This window comes from Suncus etruscus, chromosome 7, assembly GCF_024139225.1.
Source record: "Suncus etruscus isolate mSunEtr1 chromosome 7, mSunEtr1.pri.cur, whole genome shotgun sequence".
Lineage (NCBI taxonomy): Eukaryota > Metazoa > Chordata > Mammalia > Eulipotyphla > Soricidae > Suncus > Suncus etruscus.
The window spans coordinates 124834314-124851015 of NC_064854.1; the positions used below are offsets into that span (position 1 = coordinate 124834314).

Sequence of the window (16702 nt, forward strand, 5' to 3'; positions counted from 1 at the left end):
TTCTAAGTTTCTAAAGGCCAGTAGTAAGCTTTGAGTGCCACTGGGTGTGGCCCAAAAAACCAAAGAAGAAAGAGAAGGATGGAGTAAAGGAAGCAGGGAGAGGGAAAAGACGGGATCCTGGGGGAAGGATTTTTTTGTTTTGTTTTGTTTTGTTTTAGGGTCATACCCGGCAGCACTCAGGGGTCACTCCTGGCTCTATGCTCAGAAGTCACTCCTGCCAGGCTCGGGGACCATATGGGATGCCGGGATTCGAACCACCGTCCTTCTGCATGCAGGACAAACGCCCTACCTCCACGCTATCTCTCCTGTCCCAGGAAGGATCTTAAATCTGCCCAAATATATACTCCAGGGGCTAAAGTAATAGTGCAGCGTGTAGGGCACCTGCACACAATCAGCCCGTGTTCAATAACTGGTATCCCATAAGGTCCCCTGAGCACTGCCAGGAGTGATTCCTGAATGTAGAGCCAGTAGTATTCCCTGAGCACATTACAAGGTGTAACCCTCCAAAAAATACACAAACGAAAAAGAATATGTTCCCCCAGACGAAGACCCGAGGTAGGAGGGCTGCTGTCAGCTCCAGCAGCAGGAATAACAATGTCTGAAACAGGACAGACCAGCCTTAGAACTCGGGACCTTAGTCTTTAACCTTCAAGGTCTCACACAGGAAACCACTCACAAAGTATTTGGCTGCATGTGACCCCAAGATATCCCCACCTGGTTTCCCACATGACTGGGGTGGAAGCGGGGGTCCCACACAAAACACATTTGGGGAGGTCTGAAGCAGAAGAGGCTGTGGAAACTGACCCTGGGCAGCTTGGGAACTCCAAAGGCCTTGCAGTCTGACCTCCTCCCTACCCCACTTTTTGCTTCCTCACCCTGTCTCCCCACCCTGCTTTAGGCCTGGGTCTTTCTCACTCACCAGTCTCCCAGATTCCCTAGAACTGTGGTAACACCCCTTTCCCTTCTGCTCTTTCCCCTCTGCTCTGGAGACTTCCTGGCTGTGTTGACCGCCTGCTGCAGCAATCACCTCCTCCATCTGGAATTGTTTATACCATCCTATTTCACTTTCTGTATGAGTCTGCTTTGTTTCCCAACGTTTTCTCTATTCAACAGGAAACTCCCAGAGGGTTGGAGTCTTGGTGAATAAACAACAAGCCTCTGAAACCCCTAACTTCCTCCCAACCCTCCAGCAGCACACAAGTTGGACACTTCACAACTAGTAAACTGGTCCCAGATCTAAGACTCAGAGCCACAGGGGAGCCCTTGTTCACTTAAAATAACCAGTTCTGGGGCCGGAGAGATAGCATGGAGGTAAGGCATTTGCCGGGTGTGACCCAAAAAAACCACACACACACACACACACACACACACACACACACACACACACACACACACAAAATAACCAGTTCTTTGTTTGTTATTTTTGGGGGGTCATACCCTACGCACTCTGGGGTTACTCCCAGCTCTGCATTCTGAAGTCACTTCTGGTAGGCTCCATATGGGATGCCAAGGATTGAACCCTGGTCTGTCCTATGTTGGTCATGTACAAGGCAAACACCTTACTGCTGTGCTATTGCTCCAGGCTCATATAACCATTTCTTTTGGCTGCTTTATCTCAGATTGAACAGCTGTGAGATCCACAGGACAGGGAGTAGCCCTGTCCTAGCCCAGAAAGGGAGCCCCAGAGATGGTCCATGCACTCAAGGTGTCTTTCCTATTTCTATTTTTCTTTTTTGGGGGTCACACCCACAGTGCTCAGGGGTTACTCCTGGCTCTATGCTCAGAAATCGCTCCTGACAGACTCGGGGGACCATATGGGATGCCAGGATTTTTCTGCATGAAAAGCAAACGTCTTACCTCCATGCTATCTCTCCGGCCCCGTCTTTCCTATTTCTACTTCCAGCTATTCTTGGGTTTCTGAGTTCAGCCTGACCTTTTCTGCGTGACTTTCGGTTTTGTTTGTGGGCCCTTGAGCAGAACAAGAAAGACCCTTTCTGGGAATTCCCAGGCCCAACCCCTTGTTCTGGGTTGCTGGAGTGAGTCCAGTACTAAGCTCAATTTAGACGCCTTCTCCACAATGGGAGTGCCCCTCTTGTCTGCCCGAGAACTGGTTGCAATTGGGAAGTACCCGGGCACGCCTTGCTCACATCACACTGGACTTCGTCCCTCTCATTCTTCTCAGTGGAGGGAGGAACCATCTGGACATCCCCTGCCTGAAGAATTGGGGAGGGTTGTACCAAACTGGCACAGGCCCAATCAACCAACCCACATTTAAGCTGGGAGGGAGCAAGGAGACAGACTGGTATCCCGAAAGGGGTTTTCCAAGCCAGCCCTGGCAGGTGTGGTATGGGGAAGACTCAAAGGAAGCAGAGTCCATTTATGCTGACGTCCTGAGCCATCCAGTGGGGCCAGCAAGGAGTTTCAGACCATTTACAAAGGAAAGGAAAGTGCAGATCTGATTTATTTCATATCCAGTGCCAACCTTGCACTTGCTCAGGGCTTCGGTTCTCCACCATCACACCACTCCCTTGGTCAACCCTTTTCCTTCCTCTTCCTCCCTGTCTCAGATGAAGAAGTACCTTCACCTCAAATGAGAAAGTAACACAGCTGAACAGCTTTCCCATTCTACTACTCCTCGTTCTCAAGACCCTCTCCCCAATCTCTAATGCATCACCCCCCATCAACTCCATCTTTTGAGGGACAGCTCAAAAATGTACTTCTAGTAGGCTCAGGGAATAATATGGAGTTTAGGGGATCGAACCTGGTTTGGCTGCAGACAAGGCAAGCCCCCTCCCTCCTCAATGTACTATTGCTCTGGCCCCCATAGTTCTTGATTTATTTTGTTTTTGGGTTTTTTTTGGTCACACCTGTTGAAGCTCAGGGGTTACTCCTAACTATGTGCTCAGAAATTGCTCCTGGCTTGGGGGATCCATATGGGATGCCAGGAAATTGAACTGTGGTCAGACCTAGGCTAATGCTTGCAAGGCAGACGCCTTACCTCTAGTGCCACCGCTCCGGCCCAGGCCCCCATAATTTTTTTTGTGTGTGTGTGTGGTTTTTGGGTTACACCCGGCAGTGCTCAGGGGTTACTCCTGGCTCCATGCTCAGAAATTGCTCTTGGCAGGCACAGAGGACCATATGGGACACCGGAATTCGAACTGATGACCTTCTGCATGAAAGGCCTTACCTCCATGCTATCTCTCCGGCCCCATCCCCATAATTCTATCTTTTATTTTGGGGGTGACCTTAGCAGTGCTCAGGCTTTACTTCTGACTCCAGATGGTGCTGAGGAAACAAACCAGGATCAACGGAAACAAGACAAGTTTTATCCACTGGCCCCCTAACTACACCATAGAGCAATTCTTGCCCTACCTCCTCCAAAAAAAAACCCCAGTCAAGCCCTGAAAGTCTGTGGAGGATGGGGTGGGAATCCACTTAAGACCTAGTCTGGGGGCCGGTGGCGCTAGAGGTGTTGCCTTGCAAGCGCTAGCGTAGTTCGATCCCCCAGCGTCCCATATGGTCCCCCCAAGCAAGGGGCGATTTCTGAGCGCATAGTCAGGAGTAACCCGAGTGTCAAACGGCTGTGGCCCAAAAAACAAATAAACAAAAAAAAAGACCTAGTCCGAAATCCTTTGTATTTTTCCTTTGTCCAAGGAAACTTCTCTCGCCCTGGGTTTCCCATCCAGGGTTTGTGGTTTGTTTTTGTTGGTTTATTTTGTTTTGGGGCCACACCTGGCTCTGCACTCAGAAATTGCTCCTGGCAGGCTTGGGTGCCAGGGGTTGAACCCAGGTTGGCAAACACCCTACATGTTAAGCTACTACTCTGGCCCACGTTCACTTTATGTTTTATTCTTATTTATTTGGTTTTTGGGCCACAACTGGTGGTGCTCAGGGGCTAGTCCTGGCTCTACGCTCAGAAATCACTCCTGGCAGGCTCAGGGGACCATATGGGAAGCCGGGGGATCAAACCAGGGTCCATCCCAGGTGGCCTGCAAGGCATGCAAGGCCAACACCCTACCTCTGTGCTATCATATGACTCTGACCCCCACCCAGGGTCTGACCCCAGGGCCTCCTATCTGCACTAAGGCTGTTAGTTAGCCCTGAGCCACCTCCCGAGCTGGGAAACCCGTTCTGAAAACCCCAGTGACCTCCCCTGGCCTGCTCCTCTGCATTCAAGCCTCCATCTCTGCCTTGGACAAGCCACAGGGGGACCATTTGACAGTCAGGGGCAGAGGGGTGGGGGCTGAAATCATCCGTGCACTGCCTTGCCCTGCAGGCAGGCGCTCCTGGGGAAAGCTGTGACTTCACTGGAGTCGACCCAGCCCACGTCCGGGGAGAGGCAGGCCCACCCGGCCTGGCCTAAGCCGGCCCGCCCGTTCCAGCCCGACTGCCAGGACTGCCCTTGGGAAGGCGGTAGCACGGTGCCCGCTGCTGCGCATGCGCGGGCCCTCCACTGGCTCTGTACAGGCGCGTTAACACACTATCCCTGCGCACGCGCGGGTCTACGTCGCCTCTGCGCGTGCGCAGGATCCGCCCATACCCTCCGCGCATGCGCGTGGCCCGCCCCATATCAGCTGTGCATGCGCACTGCACACTCCCGCTCTATATAACAGGACCGCGGCGCACAGGGGGCCTGAGGCTTCTTGCCAACCAGGACAGCCGTTTCTCTCCGCTTCTGCACTTGGGGCATCTTCGCCTTCCCCTCCTTCTCCTCTTCAGCGTTGCCCGTGCAGGTGAGGCCCCGGGTTCTGGCTGTAGCGCGGGCCCCGCGAGCTCGGCTGGCTCCGGGAATCCTTGGGTCAGAGGTCAAAGGTCACGTCCTGACCTTTCAACTCCTTGTCCTAGCTCTCTCCTGGCAGTGCCCCAGGCACATACCTACCTACCTACCTACCTGGTGGCTCTAAAGTCTCTTCTTGCACCCCTCTGATCATCCTGGGTACCCAACCCCTGGAAAACTCACCTCCTAGGTCTTGGGGTCACCCTCAGCCTTCCTGCAGGGCCCCCATCTCCCTGTTTCTGAGCCCCCTGGCACTCCCCTGCCAGTCCCCCTCTTTGAGCTGGTTCTTCTGTTTTGTCCACTTCACCCAGAAGTGGGGAGCAACCCTGTTTCAGGCAGGGTTCTAGGCCCCCTGCCTCTAGCTTTGGGGTGAGGTCCCCCTCCCCCAAGAGAAGTCCAGAGTCCTCTCCTCCTAAGAGCCCTCTGCACTTGGATGGATGGATGACCATGACTTGGATGGATGACCCTTCTTTCCCCACACTTCCCACCCCGGTATGTGCCAAGGTGTCTTATCTGACTCGCTCCCCAAAGAGCCTCTCTGGCCTCCCAAACCTGTTTCCTACGTGTCCCTCAAAAGTTGTCCCACCCTCCCTCCCTTGTCTGTCCCACCGCCTTTTGCTTATGAATCACCTGCCTCAAAGGGAAAAGCTACTTCGCAGGTGCTTGGAGAGAGCAGAGCTGCAGTGATGAACTCCCCCCCGTGTCCTCAGGAGTTCTTTGCAAACCATCAGAGACACTGGAGCACGGTGACCTTTTAGTGGTATTTGCCTGATAATTATCAAGCCTTGATGTCACTCATCTCTCTTAACAGGATCAGTGTACCTCTCCGGGACATGGAGACCGTCGTCCGCCGCTGCCCATTCTTATCCCGCGTACCCCAGGCCTTTCTGCAGAAGGCGGGCAAATCTCTCTTGTTCTATGCCCAGAACTGCCCCAAGATGATGGAGGTTGGAGCCAAGCCAGCCCCTCGGGCTCTGACCACTTCAGCTGTCCACTGCCAGCAGGTCAAGGAAACCCCTCCCGCCAATGAGAGTGAGTGTTACTGGCCACAGCCACCCAGTGACGTGTTGTGTCGTGTGAGCCCCCAGGTTACCCTCCTTGGTTTCTTTGCACTTTATCTTAAGTAAATCTGATTGTCCTAACCTCACTAACCAAAGTAAGGTGTTTTAGTTTTAGGCTCTTTAAAAGTGTGGCCAGTGTTCCATGTTGTATGTTTGTTGTTTTACTCCTTGGTGCCTCATTCATGTGTAAGGCTGGAATATTCTTCCAGTCTATCTTTTTTTGTTGTTTTTTTGGACCACACCTGGCAGTGCTCAGGGGTTACTCTGCTTCTATGCTCAGAAATCACTCCTGGCAGACTCAGGGGATCATATGGGTTGCTGGAGATCAAACCCAGGTTGGGCACATGCAAGGCAAATGTCCTGCCCTCTGTGACATCTATCCCATAATCCAATATCCCTATATCCCTATTCCATATCCTATATTCCTATTCCAGTCTATCTTATATAGACAACCCTTTTAAAATTATTAATCAACTATTTTTAGAGCAGTTTTATAGTTACAGCAAGATTGGACGATTTTGGCTTTGAAATCTGTGATTTCTTTGTCCCACCATACAATTGTCTCTGTCCCACCATGCAATTTCTGGAATTCTTTATCTCAAGCTGAAACTTCTGTTTAATACTTTTCCCCTGCCCTCACCTGTCAAACTCTGTTCTTCCTTTCTCTGTGACTGACTTGGGTGCTCCAGGAATCTAACATAAAGTGGACTCGTGATATTTGTTAAAGTGATGATATGTTTATCTTGTATTTGAATGTCTGCTTTATTTTGTTTGTTTAGTTAGTTTTGGTTTTGGTTTTGGTTTTGGGGCTATACCCAGTGACATTCAGGGTTACTTCTGGCCCTGTACTCCGAAATTATTCCTGGCATGCTCCGGGGACCATATGGAATACAGAGGACTTCTCAGGTCAGCTGCATGCAAGGCAGATTCCCTACCTGCTCTGTTCTGGCTCAGAATTTCTGTTTTTAAAATGTCTTTATTATTATCTTTTATTTATTTGTTTTGGTTTTGGAGCCACACCTGGTGGCTATCAGGAGTACTCCTGGCTCTGCTCTCAGAAATAGCTGCTGGTAGGCTCGGGGGATCATATGGGCTACTGAGGATTGAACCCTGATCTATCCTGGGTTGTCTGCATGTGCTATTGCCATGGCCCCTCTATTTTGTTTTTTAAGAAAGAGAAATCAGAGTTGGGCCAGAGATTGCCCAGTTGAGTGGGAACCCAGTATAGGCTTTGTGTGCAGGAGCCTGGGTTTCATTCCTTACAGCCTGTGTCCCCCTCAACATTTCCAGGAGTGACCTCAGAGCACAAGGCTGGGAGTTGTCCCTGAGCACTGTGGGGTGTGGCACAAAAATTGAACAAAAAGAGATTAGATTAGGATTTTGTTTTGCTCTGGCTCTGCCAGGAGAGGCTAAGGCTTTTTATATTTCACTTAATCCAAGAGAACAGCTGGTCTTACAGGCCTGTTAAGGTGTGTCTTCTAGAAGTAGATTTTCAAGAATGGAATGTTTCACTCTCTAAGAAGAAAAGGTTTAATCCTTTGTGGGTTTATTTTTCTTCTCTTTACCATTGTTCTGGAGCAAGTTTGTGTGTGTGTGTGTGTGTGTGTGTGGTTTTTTTTTTTTTTTAATTTTTTTTAAGCTGAACAATTCTTTGTCTTTCACAATTCTAACAGCATTACAGGAATAGTTGGGTAGAATGTGGTTCGTCCTTTAGACAGACTAGCATGTAACCACTATGGGTTATTAGCTTATACAACGAACTATTTATTAGTTTAGACACATTTGTATAGTGAAAGGTCAGAGTAAATAAGCACATATAGAACAAGTGAAACTTTTGAATATAATCTTTATGGGGAAGGGAGGTTGCTGGAGATGACTCCCAAGGTGGAACGCCTATCTTTTAGGCATGGGGTCTTCAGACATGGGCCCCGTGCCTTTCCCTCAAGCTGAGGTGCTCCTGGCAGCATTACCTCTGGGATCCCCTATACCAGCACCATGCTGCCAAAAGTGCGGCTAAAGCCTTTACACAGGGGGGGGGGGGAGAGTTTACCATCATGTCCACAGTGGTTATATTTTGAATAATAACACTTCTTTATTGGGGAGGCCACACCCAGCAGTGCTCAGGGGTTACTTCTGGCTCTGCACTCAGAAATCGCTCCTGGTAGGCTCAGGCGACCACATGGGATGCCAGAGATTGAACCCTGGTTTGTCTCTGGTTGGCACATGCAAGGCAAACACCCTACTTCTGTGCTATCACTCAGGGCCCTAATAGGACTCTTATTTCTCTAGACGTCCTACAATGAATTTGTATTTTATAATGAATGAGATGACTTCAGAATATTTTTTGGTTTTCCTTTATAGAAGAGTTAATGAAACACCTCACCCAAGTTGTGTGAAAGGCTAGCCTCTGACTCACAAGAATATTCCAGAATGTCGGAAGACTTTTCTAGAAGGAAGTTGAACAAATTGTGTTCAAGGGCAGAAGGGGTCATTATAACCAGAAAAACTAGAAGCATAATTACCAGGCCTGTTAAGCCAGTGAACCTGTGATGCTTTTTTATTTAGTTTTTTTTGGGGGGTGGGGGATCACACCCGGCAGCGCTCAGGGGTCACTCCAGGCTCTACGCTCAGAAATTGCTCTAGTTAGGCTCAGGGGACCATATGGGATGCCGGGATTTGAACCACCGTCCTTCCACATGCAAGGCAAATGCCTTACCTCCATGCTATCTCTCTGGCCCCCTGTGATGCATTTATATAAGAAAGTAAATGAGATAAATGATTATGATATTCTTGTATCTTTTCCCTTAGAATTCTAATATTTTGAGGGGGTCTCTTTTTTTGGGGCCACACCCAATGACACTCGAGGGTTATTTCTGGCTACGTCCATATGGGACTCTAGGGGATAAAACTGTGGTCTGTCCTAGGTTAGCGCGTACAAGGCAACTGCCCTACTACCTGTGCCACCGTTCCGGCACCAGAATTCTAATAATTTGAACTCTCTTGGAGACAGCAACATGAAGATCTCAATTTGAGCCTTAACTTGGTTAGAGGACATGGGGAAGCCTGGGGATTCCCGGCCAACTGGGCTGATGGGTCAGAGTTAGTGCCAAGGTATTTGTGTGCCAGGGATTATGCAGGTCCCTGGTCATGCTCAGGGACACCTGGGATCACATATGGAATTGCTAGGGAGATTCCACAGCTACACTCAGCAATGCTCAAGGAGTAAAAGTGACACAACACTGCAGTTCTTTGTAGTGCCAGGAATCGAACAGGTTGGCAACAAGCAAGGCAGAAGCTTTACCCTCTAATGCAGAGGCTGAACAGTAGCTCAGCGGTAGAGTGTTTGCCTTGCATATGGCTGATCCGGGAATAACCAGGATTTGATCCCCGGTATCCCATATGGTGTCCCCCCCCCCCCCCAGCCTGCCAGAAGCAGTTTCTGAGCGCAGAGCCAGGAGTAACCCCCTGAATGTCATTGGGCATGGCCCAAGAATTAAAGAAAACAAAACAAGCAAAAAACCTCTATAATACCTCTCAGGCCCCTACTATTTGTATTTATTTGTTTTGGGGCACCACATCCAGTGATGCTCAGGGATTACTCCTGGCAGACTTTGGAGGACTATATTTGGTACTGGTGGTGGAACCACTGTACTCTCCATTTGTTTCAGAGACAATAAGAGAAGGAAGTAAGTGGAGTTTTTGTGTGCTGTGTGACTAGAGCTGATGTTTCAGTCTTTCTTGTCTTCTCTCCCTTAGAAGACAAAACGGCCAGAACCGAGGCCCACAAGGCCCCTGATGGATCCCCGCAGACTTCACAGGGTGCCCAGCTTCCATCTGGACACCCACCCCCTGCTACAAGCCAGGGCACTGCCAGCAAATGTCCTTTCCTGGCAGCCCAGATGAACCAGAAGGGTAGCAGCGTCTTCCGCAAAGCCAGTCTCGAGCTTCAAGAGGACGTGCAAGAGATGCATGCTGTAAGGAAAGGTAAGAAGTGCCAGGGACTTGAGCCATTAGGAAGTGTAATTGGAGCATCAAAGAGGAGGGTCATGAAGATGGAGGGGCCATATTGCAAAAAGGAGGGGGTCTGGGATGTGTAATGGATGTGAACAGTTTTTTATAGTAACTGCTTAATTTCCGATAGTTTTCTGCAGTTATCATAAGCTATTGTCCATTCCCCTTTGTTGCTTTTTGTTTGTTTGGTTTGTTTTGGGGGGCCACACCCAGGGTTACTCCTGGCTATGCACTCAGAAATTGCTTCTGGCTTGGGAGACTAGATGAGATGCTGGGGCTCGAACCTAGGTCTGTTTTGGGTCAGTCGTGTGCAAGGCAAACACCCTATCACTGTACTATCGGTCTGGCCCCTCCCCTTTGTTTCTTATCAGCCTTTGGTGAGACATAAAAATAAACGTGATGATGCTGTGGTAAGTGATGGTGTTGGGACTCCCAAGTTGTGTGTGATACTGATGGTCATTAAGGGGCAGTGGTATAATTCCACTTGTGACTATTCTCCAGGCAGGGAGCATTCATGAGGAACCATTGGCAAAGAAGGACAGAAAAATGAATCTCAGGGAACCCTATGTAGTTCAGAGATTAAACCCAGGTATTTTACACAAGGCAAGCACTTTGCCCTCTCTACTATTTCTAATCCCTTAACTGAGAAATTAGGATCATACTGCTCATTAAAATTGGGCCAGAGTGATAGCACAGCAGTAGAGTGTTTGCCTTGCATGCTGCCGACCCAGGAAGATCCTGGGTTTGATTCCTAGCATCCCATATGGTCCCTTGAGCTTGCCTGGAGCGATTTCTTTCTTTCTTTTTTTTTTTTTTTTTTTTTTTTGGTTTTTGGGCCACACCTGGCGGTGCTCAGGGGTTACTCCTAGCTGTCTGCTCAGAAACAGCTCCTGCCATGCACGGGGGACCATACGGGACACTGGGATTCGAACCAGCCACCTTAGGTCCTGGATCGGCTGCTTGCAAGGCAAATGCTGCTGTGCTGTCTCTCCGGGCCCCTGCCTAGAGCGATTTCTGAGCAAAGAGTCAGGAGTAGCCCCTGAGCACAGTCTGGTGTGGTTCAAAAAATAATAATTGACTAGTAACTAAAATCAAAACAGAACTAGGTGTTGGCCAATACCATAACTTCAATGCCCCTCAACCAGGGGCCAGAGAGACAAGATAGGACAGTGAATAAGCCTTGCATGCAGCTAACCTAGGTTTGAAACCTTGTTCTCCATGTAGCCCAATGAGGATCTCCAAGAGTGATTCCTGAGTACAGAGCTAGGAGTCAGTCCTGAGCACTGGAGGCTAAAAGCCTGAGAGATAGCACAGTGGTAGGGCGTTTGCCTTGCATGCAAAAGGATGGTGATTCGAATCCCGGCATCCCATATGGGCCCCAGTGCCTGCCAGGAGCGATTTCTGAACAGAGAGCCAGGAGGAACCCCTGAGTGCCACTGGGTGTGGTCCAAAAGCAAAAACAACAACAACAACAACAACAACAACAACAAACCAGAGGCCAAGAAGATGGCTCAGTGGGGAAAAAATCCTACTTTGCGTGAGGGGTCGCAGGTTTCTTCCCCAGGACTGCATGAGACCTCAAAAAAGCACTTGCAGGAACAACCCCCAAGCACAGATCCCGGAGAAGCCCCTGACTCTCACTAGGTGTGGCCCCAAAACAAGACGAAAACTGAAATGGAAGAATAAAAGCTTTATGTACTCACAAATAACTGGTTGCAGTTAGTCTTCTTGTGAGTTTTATGACATTTGTCAGACTGTCTGGTAAACTCATAGATAAAATGTTGTTTCCTTGCTTTTTTTGCAGAGGTTGCTCAGACCTCTGAGAACCCTGCGACAGTCACTATGAAGGCTGATGGTGGGGAGCAGCGTGGATTACTCAAGAACTTCCAGGACATCATGCTGAAGCAAAAGCCAGAAAGAGTGTCACATCTTCTTCAAGATAACTTGCCAAAATGTACGTTCCATTATTAGTTGTCTGATGCAAGATGGAGTTCTTGTTTTGTTTTATTTGGTGGTGGGAGTAGGGGGAATGGAATATGGGTTGAATTTACACTGGTGAGTGCTTAGGAGCTACTCCCATCTCTGCACGAGGGGTTGCCCGTGGCATTGCCTGGAGGACCATGCCATGCTGAGGATATAACTAGGGCCAGCTTCATGCAAGGCAAATGCCTTGACATCTATCTCTCAGGCCCCAGGACAGAGTCTGTTTGTTTTTGGGTTTTGGGTCACATCGGAGGCTCTCGGTGTATCCTGTCTCTGCATTTAGAAATCACTCCTGGCAGGCTTGGGGTCGATATGGGACGCCTGGGGTGAAACCCAGATCTGTTCCGGGTCATCCATGTGCAAGACAAACGCCGTATTGCTGTTTTATCGCTCCGGCCCCATACAGGACAGAGTTCTTAAATTAAACATATAGCAGATTATACATAAAATTGGAGCCTGGAAAGATGTAGCTCAGAGGACTGAAGTGCATGATCCCCCCACACACACACAATTGCCAGGTATTGACCCAGATGCAAACACACCTCACACCCACACCCCCCCAAATTGAATCATTGATCTAGTTGTAGTGGTTGCAAATCCTGTGGTGACCTGCTTTTCTTTTATCTCTCATCACGAATCTCAGACTGGGGGATGTCAGGGTACAATATATGGAGTTGAATAACTCTTGGTCATGAACTAACTGGGCAAGTACTTGAAGCCGCTGAGCCATGTCCTAGGCTTTTGCTTTCTCTGTGTTGAACTCTGTTATTAGTCAGTCCAATTTGAAACACACCTGGTGTCAGTCTGAGACACAAATAATGCCCAGGGGCTAAGAGATAGCAGAGCAGGAGGGCACTTTTTGTTTTGTTTTGGGGTCATACCCACAGCACTCCTGACTGTGCCTGGCACTCCTGACTGTGCGCTCAGAAATCTCTCCAGGCAGGCTCCGACGACCCTACGGGATGCCTGTGCCTCACCAGGAGTGATCCCTGGGAGGAAAGCTGGGAATAAACTCAGCTGGGTGTGGCCCAAAAGCCAATGAAAAAATAAAATTATCAGATGAGGATTTCACTTGTCCAGACTCTTCCCTGCTAATATAAAGTGACTGACTTGGGATAGGAATCCAGATTTTTCTCCCCTCAAGTTCCAGAGGTGCTTCTCAACTGTAAAACTTTTTTTGTTCAATTTTCAGCTGTTTCTACTTTTCAATATGATCGTTTCTTCGAGAAGAAAATCGATGAGAAAAAAAACGATCACACTTACCGAGTTTTTAAAACTGTGAATCGGAGGGCGCACATCTTCCCCATGGCAGACGACTACTCTGACTCTCTGATCACCAAGAAGCAGGTGTCAGTCTGGTGCAGCAACGACTACCTAGGAATGAGTCGCCACCCGCGGGTGTGTGGGGCAGTCATGTAAGTAGCCCTTAGCTTCTATAGACTGTCAGTTTGGAAAGGCAGCCATGATTTAGAAGGGTGAGATCTTTCAGAGAGCAGAGCCTTTAAAGATATCTGCATAGGGGCCAGAGCTACAGTACAATGGTGAGGACATGCGGCTGACCCGGGTTAATCCCCAGCACTCCATTTGGTCCCATGAGTCCTGTCAGGAGTGATCCTTGAAAATAGCTAGAAGTAAGTTCTGAGTACCGTCAGGTGTGCCCCCCCTCACCCCAAATTAAAAGTACTTCGGGTAGAATTTCATGACATTGAAGCTAGAGGCAATTTTATTTTTTTGTTTTGGTTTTTTTGATTTTTGGGTCACACCGGGAGTGCTCAGGGGTTACTCTTGGCTCTATGCTCAGAAATCACTCCTGCAGGATCAGGGGATCATATGGGATGCCAGGGTTCTAACCACCATCTTTCTGCATGCAAGAAAAACGCTTGCCCTATCTCCATGCTATCTCTGGCCTGCTAGAGGCAGTTTTTGTTTTTGATTTTTGTTTTTTTGGGTCACACCTGGCAGCACTCTGGTCACTCCTGGCTCTACGCTCAGAAATTGCTCCTGGCAGGCTTGGGGGACCATATGGGATGCCAGGATTCGAACCACTGTCCTTCCGCATGCAAGGCAAACACTTTACCTCCATGCTATCTCTCCAGCCCCACTAGAGGCAGTTTTTTTTGTTTGTTTTGTTTTTCGGGCCACACCCGTTTGATGCTCAGGGATTAATCCTGGCTAAAGGCTCAGAAATTGCCCTTGGTTTGGGGAGACCATATGGGATGCAGGGGGATCGAGCTGCGGTCCTTCCTTGGCTAGCTGCGGTCCTTCCTTGGCTAGCGCTTGCAAGGCAGACACCTTACCTCTAGCGCCACCTCACCGGCCTAGAGGCAGTTTTAAGGACAAAATACATCACTGACCAAGAAAGTAGAAGCAAAGGTAAACAAATGGGACTATAAATTAAGACACTTCTTTAAATTAAAAAACTTCTGCATCTCAAAGAGAAATTGACCAGGACACAAGGACAGTACATAGAAATGAAAACATTATTTTGCACTCATATGACAAAGTTTTAATATCCAAAACATAGTAAGCACTAATAGAACTTTATGAGATAAAAAGCACCCAACCTTATCAAAAATGGGGAGAAGAGGTCTGGGGGAAAAATGGGGAGAAGAGGGACCAGAGGGATAGCACAGTGGTAGAGCGTTTGCCTTGCACGCGGCTGACCCTGGATGGACCCCGATTTCACATGGTACCCGGAGCCTGCCAAGAGCGATTTCTGAGCTCAGCCAGGAGTAACCCCTGAGTGCTGCCGATGTGCCCCCCGCCCCCCAAGAAAAAGAATTGGTCTTTAGTAAGAAGCTTGTTACTAGGGCCAGGGTAGGAGGGGCTGTAAGGAAAGGAACACTAGGACAGTGTGAAAGAGGCACAGAGGCAGGCTGGGGGTGAGAGGGAAACCTGGACTTTGGTGGAGGGTAGTGGACACTCGGGAAGGGATTGGTGTTAGAACAATGTAGTCCTGAAATTCAAATACTGTTTAAAAAAAGAAAAAGACTTTAGTGGGACTAGAAAGAGTATATAGCAAGGGGTAATGTGCTTGCCTTATGTGCCCATAACCTGGTTCTATCTTAGCACCACATTTGCTCCTTTGAGCACCATCATTTTGGCCCTAACACCATAAAAAAAAAGTTGAGCAAATCGCTTGTCCTTTAGGAGGCTGCCAGGCTAAGGATGGTAGGAATTGCTGCTGCTAAACTTGGCAGGGACTGAGTAAGGAGAGCCTGTCCAGGGACTAGTAAGGACACTGTCTGAGGCCCTGTGACAAATGTCCAGGGGGGTTGGGTTATCTTCTAGAGACAGTTGACAGTTCATGGAGGGCATGTTTGTTTGGGAAAAGAAGCCTTAGCAGGGGCGGGAGAGATAGCATGGAGGTAAGGCGTTTGCCTTTCATGCAGAGGTCATCGGTTTGAATCCCGGCGTCCCATATGGTCCCCCGTGCCTGCCAGGAGCAATTTCTGAGCGTGGAGCCAGGAATAACCCCTGAGCACTGCCAGGTGTGACCCAAAAACCAAAAAAAAAAAAAAAAAGAAGCCTTAGCAGGTGAGGTGCTATTCCTATTCCGGGTACTCAGAGAGCTTTAGATGTGCTCTTATGGCTGCAGTTCCCCAGCGCCATCACTAACTCCCATCTAGTCTATGAACAGTGGGTTGAGACTTCTGACCCCACGTTGCCTGAAGAAGCTTTGCTCTGGGTCTTCTCTCTGTGTGTCTCTGTCTCTCCCTCTCTTCCCCCACCATTTGCTGGGAGTACTGTTTTCTCTTTCTCTCTCCCCATCTTTGCTGGAAGTACTGTTTTTTCTCTCTCTCCCCCCTCCCAACATTACTGAGAGTAACTCCCCCCACCAAAAAACTTAACTTTTTTGTTTGTTTGTTTTTGGTTTGGGGGCCACACCCAGTGGCGCTCAGGGTTTAGTCCTGGCTCTGTTCTCAGAAATCACTCCTGGCAGGATCTAGGGACCATAATGGGATGTTGGGTGGCGAACCCTGGTCTGTCCCAGGTAAGCCACGTGCAAGGCAAACACCTAGCGCTGTGCAATCACTCACGGCCCCTTAACTTGTATTTTAGCCTTCTAAGTTCTAGAGAGAAAAAATTTTAGTGTTCAAAATTAATGTTGCATCCGCCTCTTTTTTAGGGAGACTTTGAAGCAACATGGTGCCGGAGCGGGTGGAACTAGAAACATTTCTGGAACTAGCAAATTCCATGTGGATTTGGAAAAGGAATTGGCAGACCTTCATGGGAAAGATGCAGCACTCTTGTTTTCCTCCTGCTTTGTAGCCAACGACTCTACCCTCTACACTCTGGCTAAAATGATGCCAAGTAAGGAGACCTGTCATAGGAGTCTTTTGGGGGGAAATGCAGGAGGGCTTCTGAGCATCAAAAATGGCTTCCTGGGTCAGGGGGGTAGCGTAAAGGAGATACCTGGCATGTGCAAGGCCCCGAGTTAGGTCCCTGGCACTGCCAGGCATGACTCTTGTTCAGAAGAGAGGCTCAGGGACAGGAGAGGCAATATGGGACTTGCTTGGCATGCCTGAGTAGTAGTACTGCCAGGAGTATTTCCTGAGCCCCCAGTGACCAGAACACCCCCAAAATGAACATTCTGTAAAAGTAAAAATAAAGATTTCCCAGAAACACTCAACCAAGTGTAACTATTTTGCTCTGTGACATTCAGTTGGCCATTGAGGGTGATGGGCTTGCCTTTATGTTTTTTGGGTCACACCTGCCAGAGCTAAGGGGTGACTCCTGGCTCTACGCTCAGAAATTGCTCCTGGCAGGCTCAGGGGACCCTATGGGATGCCAGGATTCGAACCACCTTCTGTCTGCATGCAAGGCAAACACCCAACCTCCATGCTTCTCTCCGGCCCCGGGCTTGCCT

At 49.0% G+C, this 16702-nt stretch overlaps 1 protein-coding gene across 2 annotated transcripts in view; it reads left to right on the forward strand.

Moving 5' to 3' along the window:
- The first annotated feature begins 4619 nt into the window (after positions 1-4619).
- The window catches only part of ALAS1 (5'-aminolevulinate synthase 1), a 56127-nt gene continuing 44044 nt past the window's right edge, over positions 4620-16702 (forward strand). For both annotated transcript variants that reach the window (XM_049776688.1, XM_049776687.1), the window contains exons 1-6: positions 4620-4733; positions 5589-5809; positions 9595-9822; positions 11654-11803; positions 13025-13247; positions 15962-16146. In XM_049776688.1, coding sequence (XP_049632645.1) covers positions 5611-5809; positions 9595-9822; positions 11654-11803; positions 13025-13247; positions 15962-16146 — 985 coding nt within the window. In that variant the 5' untranslated portion in view covers positions 4620-4733; positions 5589-5610. The remainder of the gene's footprint in view (positions 4734-5588; positions 5810-9594; positions 9823-11653; positions 11804-13024; positions 13248-15961; positions 16147-16702) is intronic.